This window comes from Ceratotherium simum, chromosome 5 (genome assembly GCF_057802395.1).
Source record: "Ceratotherium simum simum isolate JZ-2026a chromosome 5, ASM5780239v1, whole genome shotgun sequence".
In the NCBI taxonomy this organism is placed as follows: domain Eukaryota; kingdom Metazoa; phylum Chordata; class Mammalia; order Perissodactyla; family Rhinocerotidae; genus Ceratotherium; species Ceratotherium simum.
This window is the reverse complement of record NC_141904.1, coordinates 56,527,552-56,542,123: the sequence shown is the minus strand read 5'-3', so window position 1 is coordinate 56,542,123 and position 14,572 is coordinate 56,527,552. Positions and strand designations below refer to the sequence as shown.

The window sequence follows — 14,572 nt, the reverse complement described above, 5'->3', positions numbered from 1 at the left end:
ATAGGTGGATCGTATTTCTATTTTTAATATTTTGAGAAATCTCCATACTGTTTTCTGTAGTGACTGTACCAATTTGCATCCCCACTAGCAGTGCATGAGGGTTCCCCTTTCTCCACATCCTCTCCAACCATTGTTATATTTTGTCTTGGTAATTATAGCCATTCTGACCAGTGTAAGGTGATACCTCATTGTAGTTTTGATTTGCATTTCCCTAATAATTAGTGATGTTGAACATCTTTTCATGTGCCTGTTGGCCATCTGAATATCTTCTTTGGAAAAATGTCCTCTGCCCATTTTTTGATCAGGTTGTTTGTTTTTTTGTTGTTGAGTTGTATGAGTTATTTATGCATTTTGGAAATTAACCCCTTGTCGTATATGTGATTTGCAAATATTTTCTCCCAGTTGGTGGGTTGTCTTTTCATTTTGTTCATGTTTCCTTTGCCTTGCAGAAGCTTTTTAGTCAGATGTAGTCCCATTTGTTAATTTTTTCTTTTGTTTCCCTTGCCTGAGTAGAGATGGTATTCGAAAAGATGCTCACTAAGACCAATGTCAAATAGTGTACTATCTATATTTTCTCCTAGGAGTTTTATGGTTTCAGGTCTTACATTCAAGTCTTTAATCCATTTTGATTTGATTTTTGTGTATGGTGCAATATAACAGTCTACTTTCATTCTTTTGCATGTGGCTGTCCAGTTTTCCCAGCACCGTTTATTGAAGAGACTTTCCTCTCTCCATTGTATGTTTTTGGCTCCTTTGTCAAAGATTAACTATCCACAGATGTATAGTTTTATTTCTGGGCTTTCAGTTCTGTTCCATTGATCTGTGTGTTTGTTTTTGTGCCAGCACCATGCTATTTTGAGTACTATAGCTTTGTAATATATTTTGAAGTCCGGTATTGTGATGCCTCCAGCTTTGTTTTTTTCCTCAGGATTGCTTTGGCTATTCAAAGTCTTTTGTTGTTCCATATAAATTTTAGGATTCTTTGTTCTATTTCCATGAAGAATGTCATTGGGATTCTGATTCGGATTGCATTGAACCTGTAGATTGCTTTAGGTAGTATGTAGTATGTAGTATGGACCTTTTAACTATGTTTATTCTTCCAACCCACGAGCATGGAATATCTTTCCATTTCTTTATGTCATCATCGACTTCTTTCAATAATGTCTTATAGTTTTCAGTGTGTAGGTCTTTTATTACCCCTTTGGTTAAGTTTATTCCTAGATATTTTATTCTTTTTGTTGTGATTGTAAATGGGATTGTATTCTTGACTTCTCTTTCTGCTAGTTCATTGTTAATGTATAGAAATGCAACTGATTTTTGTAAGTTGATTTTGTACGCTGCAACTTTGCTGTGCCAAGTAACTTTTTATGAGCTGAAGGTTTATTTTAATTTTAATGTTTGGTCATGTAAAAATAGCTGCATCAGAAATGCCATGTTAAAATGTCACATATCTCATTAAAATTAATTCTTCAGATTTGGATTCCTCTTGTAGAATTCTCTGTTTAAGGAATCTAAAAGACCACCAAGTTTTTATTCCAGATGTAAAATATGGGTATGGTAGGCAAAATTGTAGGATGGCCTCCATGACGTGTGCCCCCTGGTGTTATGTCTATGTTTAAGTTACATTTTATGCAAAAGGAAATTTGAAGATGTAATTAAGGTTGCTGTTCAGCTGAGTTTGAGTTAATCAAAGGGGAGATTATTTGTGTGGGCTTGAACTAATCACCTGAGCACTGTAAATTTGGGTATAGAGGTCAGAGACAGAAAAGTCAGAGAAATTCAAAGCATGGGGGAATTTTACATGCAAGAAGTGCTCTGTTGCTGGTTTTGAAGATGGAGCGGACTATCTGGCAAGGATCTGAGGGCAGCCTCTAGGAACTGAGAGCAATGCCTGGTCAGCAGCCATCAGGGAACTGAATAATGCCAGCAACCTGAAGGATCTTGAAAGAGGACCCTAAGTTCCAGATGAGAACTCAGCCTGATTGACCCTTTGATATCAGCTTCCTGAGACCTTAAGTAGAGAAACCAATTACATTATGCTCGGACATCTGATCTACAGATTGTGAAATAATAAATTCATGTTGTTTTAAGCTGCAAAGTTTATGCTAATTTTTAATGCAGCAATAGAAATCCAATACAGTGGGTTGATGTAAATCTTCATGTTTAAATCCATGGTTCAGTGGGTCCTGTACTAGCAACCAGTTTTGCCTTTATCACTTAGTGAGCATCCTTGGTGTTATGTAAAAGGTTATGTAAAAGGAGGAGTATTCTGGGAAGATGGAGGAGTACCAGGAATCTGTCTCCCCATCTAGACAAAAATTGCACTGGCAGTATCTGTCTGATGTAACTATTTTGGAACTCTGGAGTCTGTGGAATGCTTGCAACTTCCAAGGCTTGGATGTTGCCTTGGGGAAGGTTTGGATGGTAAAATGCATTTAATTTTGGTCAATATCACCTCTTAGCACAGTAGAAGCTACCCACCCCCCACCACTCAGCCAAGTGGTAGGCAGCTGAACGTATGTTCCTGGAGCAGCCTACACATAGCTTGCAGGAGCCAGGGTGGGCAAAAAGGATCTTGTCCCCCAAATATCTGGGATATGTATTCTGATCATTGATTGCTGCTTCTGAGCTCAGAAATGTAGTCGAAGAATCAGCAGCCATTGTTGTTGCACCTTCCCACATTGTTTTACGCCGCTCCTCCTCTGGCTGAAGTGACTTCCAGGGGAGTTAAAGAGCCATCAGCCCCATTTTTTTCCTTCCCTTCATTTTTTTCTTTTTCCCCTTTTGATAGCCGGGCATTACAGACTAGGACATTCAAGAAAAACTGCATGTACAAGGAAAATTAGGAAGTGATGGTGCATGCCCAGGGAGAAACACAGACTCAGGAAAGAGCTGAAGAGAACTTAAATTTATACTTTAGGCTGATCTTTGGCAAAGAGACAGCCTACAACAATCAAAAAAAGTTTAAAAAATAAACAAAAATCACAAGAAAAAAATAGCAAACCCTGGGAAATGGGGACACTCTGATTTCCAGAGTTATCACATTATGAGATTCAAATGTCCAGTTTTCAACAAAAAAAAATCACAAGGCATATAGAGAAATAGGAAAGTATGGCCTATTCAAAGCAAAAAAATAGATCAATGGAAACTGTCCCTGAAAAAGACCTGATGGCAAATCTACTAGATGAAGACTTTAAAACAACTGTCTTAAAGATGCTCAAAGAAATGAAGATGTGGAGAAAGTGAAAAAAACAATGTATGAACCAAATGGGAATATCAATAAAAAGATAGAAAACCTAAAAAGAAACCAAAAGGAAATTCTGGAGCTGAAAATTACGATAACTGAAATGAAAAATTCACTAAAAAGGATTCAAAAGCAGCTTTGAGCAGGCAGAACAATCAACAAACTGGAAGATAGGACAATGGAAATTACTGAGTCTAAAGAACAGAAAGAAAAAAGATTGAAGAGAAGTGAACAGAGCCTGAGGGACCTATGGGACACCATCAAGCAGACCAACACACACATTGTGGGAGTCCCAAAAGGAGAAGAGAGAGGAAAAAGAAAAGAGACTATTTGAAAAAATAATGGCTGAAAAGTTTCCAGATTTGTTTAAAGACTTGATGATAAACATCCAAGAAGCTCAATGAACTCCAAGAGACCCACACCAAGACACATTATAATCAAACTTTTGAAATCCAAAGACAAAGAGAAAATCTTGAAAGCAAGAGAGAAGTGACTTGTCAGTTACAAGGGATCCTAAATAAGATTGTAAGCAGATTTCTCATGAGAAATTTTGTAGGCCAGAAGGCAATGGGCCAATATATTCAAAGTGCTAAAAGAAAAAAACCTGTGAACCAAAAATTCTATCTTCAGCAAAACTATTCTTCAAGAATGAGGGAGATATTAAGAGACTCCCAGATAAACAAAAGCTGTGGGAGTTCGTTACCACTAGAGCTGCCCTGCACGAAATGCTCAAGGGAGTCCACAGGGTGAAATGAAAGGACATTAGATGGTAACTTAAAGCCGTATGAAGAAATAAAGATCTCAATAAAAGTAAATACATGGGCAATTATAAAAGCTAGTATTGTTGTAACAATGGTTTGTAACTCTACCTTTTGTTTTCTACATCATTTAGGAGACTAATATATTTTTTAAAATTATTATTCTAAAAGCTAGTATTATTGTAACTTTGGGTTGTAACTCCATGTTTTGCTTTATACATAATTTAAGAGACTAATGCATTTAAAAGAATTATTAGTTTCTGTTTTGGGGCACACAATGTATAAAAATGTAATTTTGTGGCATCAACAACTGAAAGGAGTGGGGACAGAACTATAAAACAGCAGACTTCTTATATGCTATTGAAGCTAAACTAGTATAAATTCAAATTAAGTGTTATAACTTCAGAATGGTAAATATAATCCCCATGGTAACCACAAAGAAAATAGCTCTAGAATATACACAAAAGAAATTGACAAAAGAATTTAAACATTTTACTACAACAAATGGACTAAGCCTGAAAGAAGACAATAATGCAGGAAATGAGGGACAAAAAAGTTATAAGGTATATAGAAAACAGGTAGCAAAATGACAGAAATAAGTCCCTCCTTTTCGGTAATGACTTTAAATGTGAATGGATTAAACTCTCAAATTATAAGTCAGAGATTGGAAGAAGGGATTTTAAAACACCCCACAATTCACCTATAGGCTGTCTCCAAGAGACTCAGTTTAGATCTGAAGACACAAATAGATAGAAAGTGAAAGGATGAAAAAATATATTCCATGCAAATAGTAACTGAGAGAGAGCAGGATGGTTATATTAATATCCAACAAAATAGACTTTAAATAAAAAAAGCTTACAAGGGACAAAGAAAGGCATTATAATTTAATGAAAGTTTCAATACAACAAGAAGATATAACAATTATAAACATTTATGCACCTAAAGACAGACCCTCAAAATACATGAAGCAAAAACTGACAGAACTAAAGGGAGAAAACGACAGTTCTGCAATAATAGTTGGAGACTTCAATATCGCACTTTCAGCAATAGAATAACCAGAGAGAGGATAAGTAGAGAAATAGATGACTTAAACACCACAGTAAACCAACGAGCTCTAATAGACATATTCAAAACATGCTACCCAACAATGGCATACACAGTCTTCTCAAGTGCATTTGGGACATTTTCCAGGATACACCATATGTTAGCCCATAAATTAAGTCTCAATAGATTTAACAAGATAGATATCATACAAGGTATCTTCTCCAACCACAACAGGATGAAGTTAGAAATCAATAACAGAAGAAAAACTGGAAAATACACAAATTTTTGGAAATTAAACAACACATTCTTAAACAACCAATGTATCAAAACAGAAATCACAAGGGAAGTTAGAAAATACTTAGAGATGAATGAAAATGAAAACACAACATACCAAAATTTATGGAATGCAGAGAAAACAGTACTAAGGGGGAAATTTATAGCTATAAATATTTACATTAAAAAACAAGAAAAATTTCGTATCAACTACCTAACAACTTAAACTAGAAAAAGAAAAACTAAACCCAAAGTTAGGAGAAGGAAGAAAATAGTAAAGATTAGAACAGAGATAAATGAAATAGAGACTAGAAAAACAATAGAGAAAATCAGTGAAACCAAAGGTTGGTTCTTTGAAAAGATCAAGAAAATTGACAAATCTTGAACTAGGTGGACTGAGAAAAAAAGAGAGAAAACTCAGATTACTAAAATCAGAAATGAAAGTGGGGACAGTACCACTGCTTTTACAGAAATAAAAAGGATTATAAGAGAGTACTGTGAACAATGGTATGTCAACAAATTGGTAATCCAGATGAAATAGACAAAACCTAGGGAAATTTCCTAGAAACACAAAACCTACTGAGACTAAATTATGAAGAAACAGAAAATCTGAACAGACTTATAACTAATAAGTAGATTGAATCAGTAATAAAAAATCTTACAACAAAGAAAACCCTGGGCCTGATGGCTTCACTGGTAACGTCTACCGAACATTTAAAGAAGAACTAATGCCAATCCTTCAAAACCTTTCCCTAAAAATGAAGAGAAGGGAACACTTCCTAACTCATTCTTTGAGGCCAGCATTACCCTGATACCAAAGCCAGACAAAGACACTACAAGAAAGAAAAAAAAACTACAGACCAATATCCCTTATGACATTGATGCAAAAATCCTCAACAAAATACTAGCAAACCAAATTTAGCAGAATATTAAAAAGATTCTACCCTGTGACCAAGTGAGATTTATTCCTGGAACACAAGGATGGTTCAACATAAAAAAATCAATCAATGTAATACACCACATTAATAGAATGAAGGGAAAAAAACCCACACAATCATCTCAGTTGACGTGGAAAAAATATTTGACAAAATTCAACATACTTTCATGTTAAAAACATTCAGAAAGCTTGGACTAGAAGGAAACTACCTCAATGTAATAAAAGCCTTATATAAAAAACCCACAGTGACCATCATACCCTATGGTGAAAGACTGAAAGCTTTTCCTCTAAGATCAGGAACAAGGCAAGGATGCCCACTTTCACCATTTGTATTCAACATAGTACTGGAAGTTTTAGCCAGAGCAATTAGGCAATAAAAAGAAATAAAAAAGAAGTAATATGATCTCTATTTGCAGATAGTATGATCTTATATGTGGAAAACCCTAAAGACTCCACAAAAAAACTGTTGACACTAATAAATGAATTCAGCAAAGTGGCAGGATACAAAGTCAACACACAAAATTCAGTTGTATTTCCATATACTAACAATGAAAAATCTAGAAAGGAAATTAAGAAAATGCCATTTACAATGGCATCAAAAAGAATAAAATACTTAGGAATTAACTTAACCAAGAGGGTAAAAGACTTGTACAATGAAGACTAAAAAATATTGCTGAAAGAAATTAAAGATGACATAAATAAATGGGAAGACATTCCAGGTTTATGGATTGGAAGACTTAATATAGTTAAGATATCAATACTACCCAAAATGATCTACAGATTCAATGCAATCCCTATCAAAATCTCAATGATGTTTTTTGCAGAAATAGAAAAGCCTATCATAAAATTCATATGGAATCTCAAAGGACCCTGAATACCTAAAACAGTCTTTAAAATGAAGAAAAATATCATCAGAGTAACAAGGCAACCCACAGAATGTAAGAAAATACTTGTTAATTATATATCTTATAAGGAATTAATGGGTAGATTATATAGAGACTCTTAAAACTCAACAACACAAATCAATCTGATTAAAAAATGGACAAAGGACTTGAATAAACATTTCTCCAAAGAAGATATACAGATGGCTAAAAAACACATGAAAAGATCACTCAACATCATTAATCATTAGGGAAATACAAATCAAAACTATAATGAGATACCACCTTACACCCATTAGGATGGCTACTGTCAAAAGAAGCAGAAAATAACAAGTATTGGCCAGGATGTGGAGAAACCCTTGTGCACTGTTGGTAGGAATGTAAAATGGTACAGTTACTGTGGAAAACAGTATGGTGGTTTCTCAAAAAATTACAAATAGAACTACCATATGACCCAGCAGTCCCACTTTTGGGCACATACCCAAAAGAATTGAAAGCAGGGTCTCAAAGAGATATTTGTACACTCATGTTCATAACAGCATTATTCACAATAGCTAAAATGTGTAAGCAACTCAAGTATCCATCAGTGGATAGATGGATAAGCAAAATATGGTATATATATACAATGGACTATTATTCAATTTTAAAAAGGAATGGGGCTGGCCCTGTGGCCTAGCGGTTAAGTGCACGCGCTCTGCTGCTGGCGGCCCGGGTTCGGATCCCGGGCGCGCACCGACGAACCGCTTCTCTGGCCATGCTGAGGCCGCGTCCCACATACAGCAACTAGAAGGATGTGCAGCTATGACATACAACTATCTACTGGGGCTTTGGGGGAAAAATAAATAAATAAATAAAATTAAAAAAAAAAAAAAGGGAATGAAATTCTGACATATGCTACAACATGGATGAACTTTGAGGACATTATGCTAAGTGAAATAAGCCAATCACAAAAAGACAAATACTGTATGATTTCACTTATATGAGATATCTAGAGTAGTCAAAATCAGAGAGACAGAAAGTAGAATGGTGGTTGACAGGGGTAGGGGGAAATGGAAGGTTATTTAATAGGTATAGTTTCAGTTTTACGTGATGAAAAGAGTTTTGGAGATGGATGATGGTGATAGTTGCACAACATTATGAAAGTATTTAATACTACTGAACAATACACTTAAAAAATGGGTAAGTTGGTAAATTTTGTTTTGTGTATTTTACCACAATAAAATAAAGGAAAAGAAAAGATATTCTGAAGCATTGTGAGAGATTAGCAGGCCTATAAATTCATGCTTCCCAAGCAATTTCTGTTTTTAAATATCCAATCTGCCATGAAACAATATGTGGTCCTAGTATGTGTGATCACTGTGCGGTTCTGGCCACGTGTCACACATTTCAAAAACATCTTAATTTGTCTATACACTGTTCAAGGTGACAAATCGGTCAATCATGTTCTTGAATATTGGTGTGATATGTAGTCACTCTTCATTTCTGTAGTTATCACAGACTGAAGAGTGCATGGACCACATTTGGACAAGTGTCTGTGTCAAACCTTAGCCTTATAGGCCTATAGGAACTTGAGAGAGAGAGAAAGTTCAGAGAAATTGTTTCAGGGTGGTGCAGCTTGCTGGTTTGGGAGCTAACACCATGGCTCTCCATAGGTGTTGTGGATATGAGTCCTTTTTTTGGGCCACTCGTACTCTGAACTTTCTTCTGATCTTGTGAAGGACCTCTCATGATGAAAGGTAAAAACATCAACACTTGGTTTCTCAGCCTGCCTTGCAGTTGGGCTGTGTGCCTTACCTTGGCTCTGCTCATTAGATGTATTTGCCCCAGAGTCGTTGGGACGTTGGGAATGTGAAGGACTCTCTACTGCAGTGATTGCAAGGTCAAGCCCATGGGGCTGCACAACTGAGGGGTTAGTGGTGGTGTCCAATGGTCAGTTGCAGCTGGGTTGGTGCTGTAAGCCTCAGTTTCTGGTATTTAGCAGCTGGGGCAACAGCACCAAAACTTTGGATGTTGTTCCAGGCTATTTTCCCTGACACTGGTTCTCCAGCCTTTCTGGTGGTTTTGTGAATCTCTCTCCTTTTCTGCTTAAACCAGACTGAGTTGTTTCTGTTGATTCAGCTAATAATTTTGACTGATATCCTAGACGTGGATAACACAAAATACAGAGATATGTGTTATGGACAAAAGAAATTTTTTTAGTAAGTGAATTACAGAACTCTATAAAGAAAACAACCAAAAAGATACCTTTGAGTAACATTTGAAAGCATAAATATGCCTAAGGGTATTTTAGGTACTCTGTGGCTATATGTAGACCTTCTCCATTGCTCTTAACTTCTTTGTAGAATCCCAGAGCTGAAGGGACTCAGCTATCACCTGCTCCAGTCTCCTCTTTTATACAAGACACTCTCTTTAGGGTTCCTTCTTTCCTTCTTTCATTCATTCAATAAGTAAACGTGTGGTATTGCCAACCCACTTGGGTGCTGTGGCCAGAAATACAACAGTGAGTATGACAGAGCTCTTGTGTTAATGGAGCTCACAGCCATGTTGTGGAGAGAGAGAGGGAGACAGACGATTTTACAAGTATGTGAAAAGTGCACAGTAGGAGACTTAGCTTGGGCTTGTGGGGGTCAGAGAAGTCTTCCTGGAGGTGGAATATGTTGATATCTAAAGGTTTGAGTGGGACATAGGTAAAAAATTGGGGTGGGAAGAATGTTCCAAGCAAAGGAAATGGCTAGGCAAAGATGGGGAGGTTTTAAGAGAGCCTGGTCCTGGGAGGTAGCAGGAGTGGTTTGGCAAGGCTGCAGCTTGGCTGCAGGATAGGGGAAGTTCAGGTGGGCCTTCTCATGGAGGGCCTCATGTAAGATGTCAGGGAGTTTGGGCTTCATCTGGAGGGCAATGGGGAGTCACTGAAGAGTTCTAAGACAGGAAGTCATACAGTCAGATCTGCGTTATAGGAAAGTTACTCGGGCTGCAGCTTGGAGACCAAATGGGAGAGGAAGCAAAGGTGGAGTCACAGAGGCTGCAGCTGTTTAGTCAATGATCACTCTCACACTGGGGGCTGCACCTGTGTGAAAACTCACGCAAAAGCTCCCTCTGGGCATTGGCCCTCCTCAGGCTTAGCAGGCCTGGAGCTTCAGAAGTCAGCTTGAAGCCATTAGGATTAGGGCTTTCTGGTGACCTCCAGGGCCTGAGGTCTTCCCGACCCCTACCCCGTCTCCAGTGGTCTGGTCTGGAAGGGCAGGTATTGCGTCAGAAAAACTGGCTCCTTCTGAGTCCGCCCAGCCCTGATGGAAAGGCAGCTTGGTTCAAAGGCAAAGACAACCCTGTGTTCAGGCCCATCTCTTATTTTATCAAGTCACAGTGACCAGTGAGTTGTCTGTGTTGCTAAGGTGGGTTCCATTTTTTGCAGCATGTGAAATTTCTCAAAAAGTCCTCACTTTCCACCCCAAACCTCCCCATCCTAACCCTGGTTTTCAATTTGCTAATTTTCCAATGCCTGCTATTTGAACCTTGTACAACCTCACCCTTTGAAGAAAAAGGTTCCAAACACCTTCTTCGTGTAAGTGTCGTAATTTGTGAACATGAGAAAGCTGTATAATATATATTTTTTAAAGATACACAATTTGACATTCAGTCCCATCACCTAAAAGTTAACTTTTAAGAATTGTCTTCCTTGAAGTAACAAAAGAATGTTTCCTCCTGTAACAAGTCCTTGAAAAAACAAACAAACCCTTGCCAAATAATATTTTAGTGAGTTCCTTTTATATATATTTTTGTTCTATGCAAGAATTTTTTCTTTTACAAAGAAATGTCATATTATTTTACATTCTGGTTTTTTTTCTTTGCATTCTACTATTTCCATTTAGTTAACAGTGATATGCAACCATTATTTTAAATATGTGCATAATGGTTTAAATGTACCAGCAATCTGTAATTGCTGGTAACTTGGACAATTTAGTTTTAAGTAGGCATTTATGTTATTTATTTATTTATTATTTTAATATACAAATATAAACTAAAATTAACCCATAATCTCACCAACCAGATAATCCTGGTTGGCATTAAAAATACATAAAACCGTGGGGCTGGCCCAGTGGGGTAGTGGTTGAGTTTGCACAATCCGCTTTGGCGGCCCGGGGTTCCCAGGTTCGGATCCTGGGCGCAGACCTACGCACTGCTCATCAAGCCATGCTGTGCCGGCATCCCCTATACAAAATAGAGGAAGATGGGCGCAGATGTTAGCTCAGGGCCAATCTTCCTCACCAAAAAAAAAAAAAAAAAAAGGATAAACCCACAAGGTTAGAAAGTTTAAGCAGGAAACTACAGAAATGTATAAAAATGAAAAACAGACGTTCCCTTCTACCTTCTGCATCCTAGACCATTTCCCCCAAAGTTAACCACTGTTAAAATTTCTTATTTTGTTTTCCAGAAAAACAATTTATTTCAATAGCCAAATATATATATCCATAGATTTATTTATTTTTATTTACATACGAGACTATATTCCCCCAAACCGTTCTGCACAGCCCAGGGCCAATCTTCCTCAACAAAAAGAAAAGGATTGGCAACAGCTGTTAGCTCAGGGCTAATTTTCCTCACCAAAAATAAAAAGAATCATTCTTGGCAATCTTTGTGCAACGTTTCTTAAAGTGGTGCATCCTTAGATCTATAAATGTCTCCAATTCCATATCTGTTAGTCATTCTTGTCTGTGGTACCATTGGATCTTCTGCTGGGCCCTTAGATGTGAGATAAATAGATATGTCACTTGTAGTCCCCATATCTTACCAGCCCACATTTCTCCTGCTCTTTTCTACTACCTGCATACAAATAGGACCCCTGACTCTCAACCTCCTCAGTTTTCTCAGTTATTTGGGGAGGTCCCATGCAGTCTTACACAGGTTCACAGCCAGTCTTCTTTAGCCCCTGTTTCCAGTGCCCAAAGTCCCTTGAAATCTGTGTCTACCACTGCCCCAGGGCCAATGCCCTGGGAAAAAGTCCCCTTTGTCCTGTCCAGGGCACTGTCTCCCAGAGGGGACAGGGGGTGCCTAACCAGTTTGCTTGAAACCACCATGGATTTGCATATGTATGTGTACACAAATGTGTCCGTGAGTGTCGATGTACTCGAAATAATAATACATACTCTCTGTGGAGAGTCAGTACTCCTAGCTGCTGGTTTCTTCTGTATGTCTATCATGCTTACATGTAACCATCCTTATTCTTGTGCATTCATATATTTGCTTATGGTGTTGTGTAATCACATGAACGCTTGTCTGGAATGGAGGAAGCCTTTGTTTTGACTGCAGATGATTATGCCTTTTGAGTTCCTGTGTTTTCCATGGAGGGACAGTGAGTTCTTACAGTGGTAGCTGGGTAGGAATACATTGAATTTTGATGAAGGAGAAGGTTAATTATTTGACCTATAACCTGAGTTTCCAGGGTGTCTGTCTCAAGGCAGAAAACATGTCTTCTGTTAAAAAGATGCATTGGCAAAAAAGGAAGGAAGAAGGAAGTAAGAAAGGAAGGAGGGAAGTGGGAGGGAGGGAAGGAAGGAAGGAAAGAAAGAGAAAAAGTCCATCTCTGTTAGCCCACATCCATTGTAACCATTGGAAAAATTAGCCAAGTCCCATGTCCTGCTGATTGAAAGTCAGCAGGGTCATTGTCTTTGCATTCAGAGCTATTTTGCTGCTGCTACTGTTGCCACATCTGCTGTCACTCTCTCCTCCTCCTCCTCATTATTGCTGCTACTACTGTCATTATTTGTATTGCCATTCAAGATTCATGCTAAATGAAAAAAGTCATCCAAAAATTTGTTTGAGTCACACGTTGTGAAACATGCATTTGGAATGATTTCCTGAGAAAGCTTGGGTGCAGAATACAAATATTTTGAATGGACTTATCTTAGAGTTGTACTGCTTTTTTTCCTTGTCATTTTAAAACCCTTAATACGAATAAATTGTTTGTACAGTGGGGCTTTTTTTTTAATCTTTAGATAAGAAATACATGGTTTGAAAGCAGAGAATAAAAACATGAATGATAATGTACGCAATGCCCAGGAGAAGGTCCTTGCCGCTGCTCATGGGCAGGCGTTATAATCAGCTATTTGGCGTGTTTATTTCAGGCTGCAGATAGTGGATAAAAGTGGCTGGTTGGTTGCCAGCACATGACTTAGTTGCCAAATGGAGTGTTTAGTACTTGTTGCATTTGATTTATATCAGAAGTTCTTCCCATTAACAGTCTACTGGTGATAACCTACTTGGCTTTTCATGTGGTTACTTTGAAACAGCCACTTGACAACATTTGGCATATCACACAGTCTAATTCTGAATAAAGGAGTGAGTGAATGACTACATAGGTTCTGCCATATACTGATATGATACTTAGTGCAGAATGGGCACCCGACAGACCCAATGTCTGTTCATTGAATGAATAAATCCTGCATATGCGTTTCTCTGATTCACTGTACCAAGGTTAGGTTTAAGGACTTGAGACCTAAAAGACTGGTGAAAGGGATAGAAATTGATAGAGATAATAGTGCTTATATGTCTGAAGGGCTTGCATTTGTATGGAGGGAGATATTCTGCTCATCTATATCGCCATTTAAACACAAAGTTGAATTACTTGGAAGAATGAAGGTCTCATCAAACTGGCCTTGATTCTAAGTCAGTGTTAACCTCGTAATACTGACAATATCCGTAATCTTGGGTCTATTTTTTTAAAACAGGTCTTGGCCTTGGATATGGAATAACATATGCATTAAACATGGTGATGTTTATTTTCAGATTGAAAATTTGCAAGAACAACTTAGGGACAAAGACAAGCAACTGACAAATCTGAAGGACAGAGTGAAGTCCTTGCAGACGGATTCCAGTAACACAGATACTGCACTAGCAACACTCGAGGAGGCGTTGTCAGAGAAGGTGAGCTTGGACTGAAAAGGGGAGTAACAGGATTTAGGGAAACTTGGCTGGGAGGAGATGATCCAAATGCACTTAAATGTGCCTACTTTTCTCCATATGCTCACACTACCCCCAGTCCCAGCTGGGCCTCCTACTCCGATGCTATCCCTCTTCAGTAGACTTGGCACACTGAAGCCAAGCGCGTTTTTTTGAAATGCAAACCTGATCATATCACCCTTGGCCCTGCTTAAAAACCTTCACTAGCTTGTCATTGTTCTTAGGATGATTAAAAACTAAGATTTTTAACCTGGCCCATAGGGTCCATCCTTCATCTGATCTGGCTGTTACCTGATCAGCCACCTCTCTGCCTGCCTGCTTTAGTCCTCTATCCCGTCTCTCCTCTCTTCCTTCCTTCCTTCCCTCCTTTTCTTCCTTCCTTCTTTCCTTTCTCCTTCTATCTTCCTTCCTCCCTCCCTTCCTCCCTCCCTCCCTCCCTCTCTCCCTCCCTCCCTCCCTTCCTTCTTTCCTTCCTTCCCTC

General features: G+C 38.1%; 1 protein-coding gene across 7 annotated transcripts in view; it reads left to right on the top strand.

Annotated features, from left to right (window-relative positions):
• The window catches only part of ERC2 (ELKS/RAB6-interacting/CAST family member 2), a 907,827-nt gene that overhangs the window by 410,334 nt on the left and 482,921 nt on the right, over positions 1-14,572 (top strand). For all 7 annotated transcript variants that reach the window (XR_015552235.1, XM_087431197.1, XM_087431195.1 and 4 more), the window contains one exon: positions 13,918-14,055. Coding sequence is in view for 6 of the 7 variants with exons in the window: in XM_087431197.1 (XP_087287323.1) it covers positions 13,918-14,055 (138 nt within the window). In the remaining variant the exon portion in view is untranslated. The remainder of the gene's footprint in view (positions 1-13,917; positions 14,056-14,572) is intronic.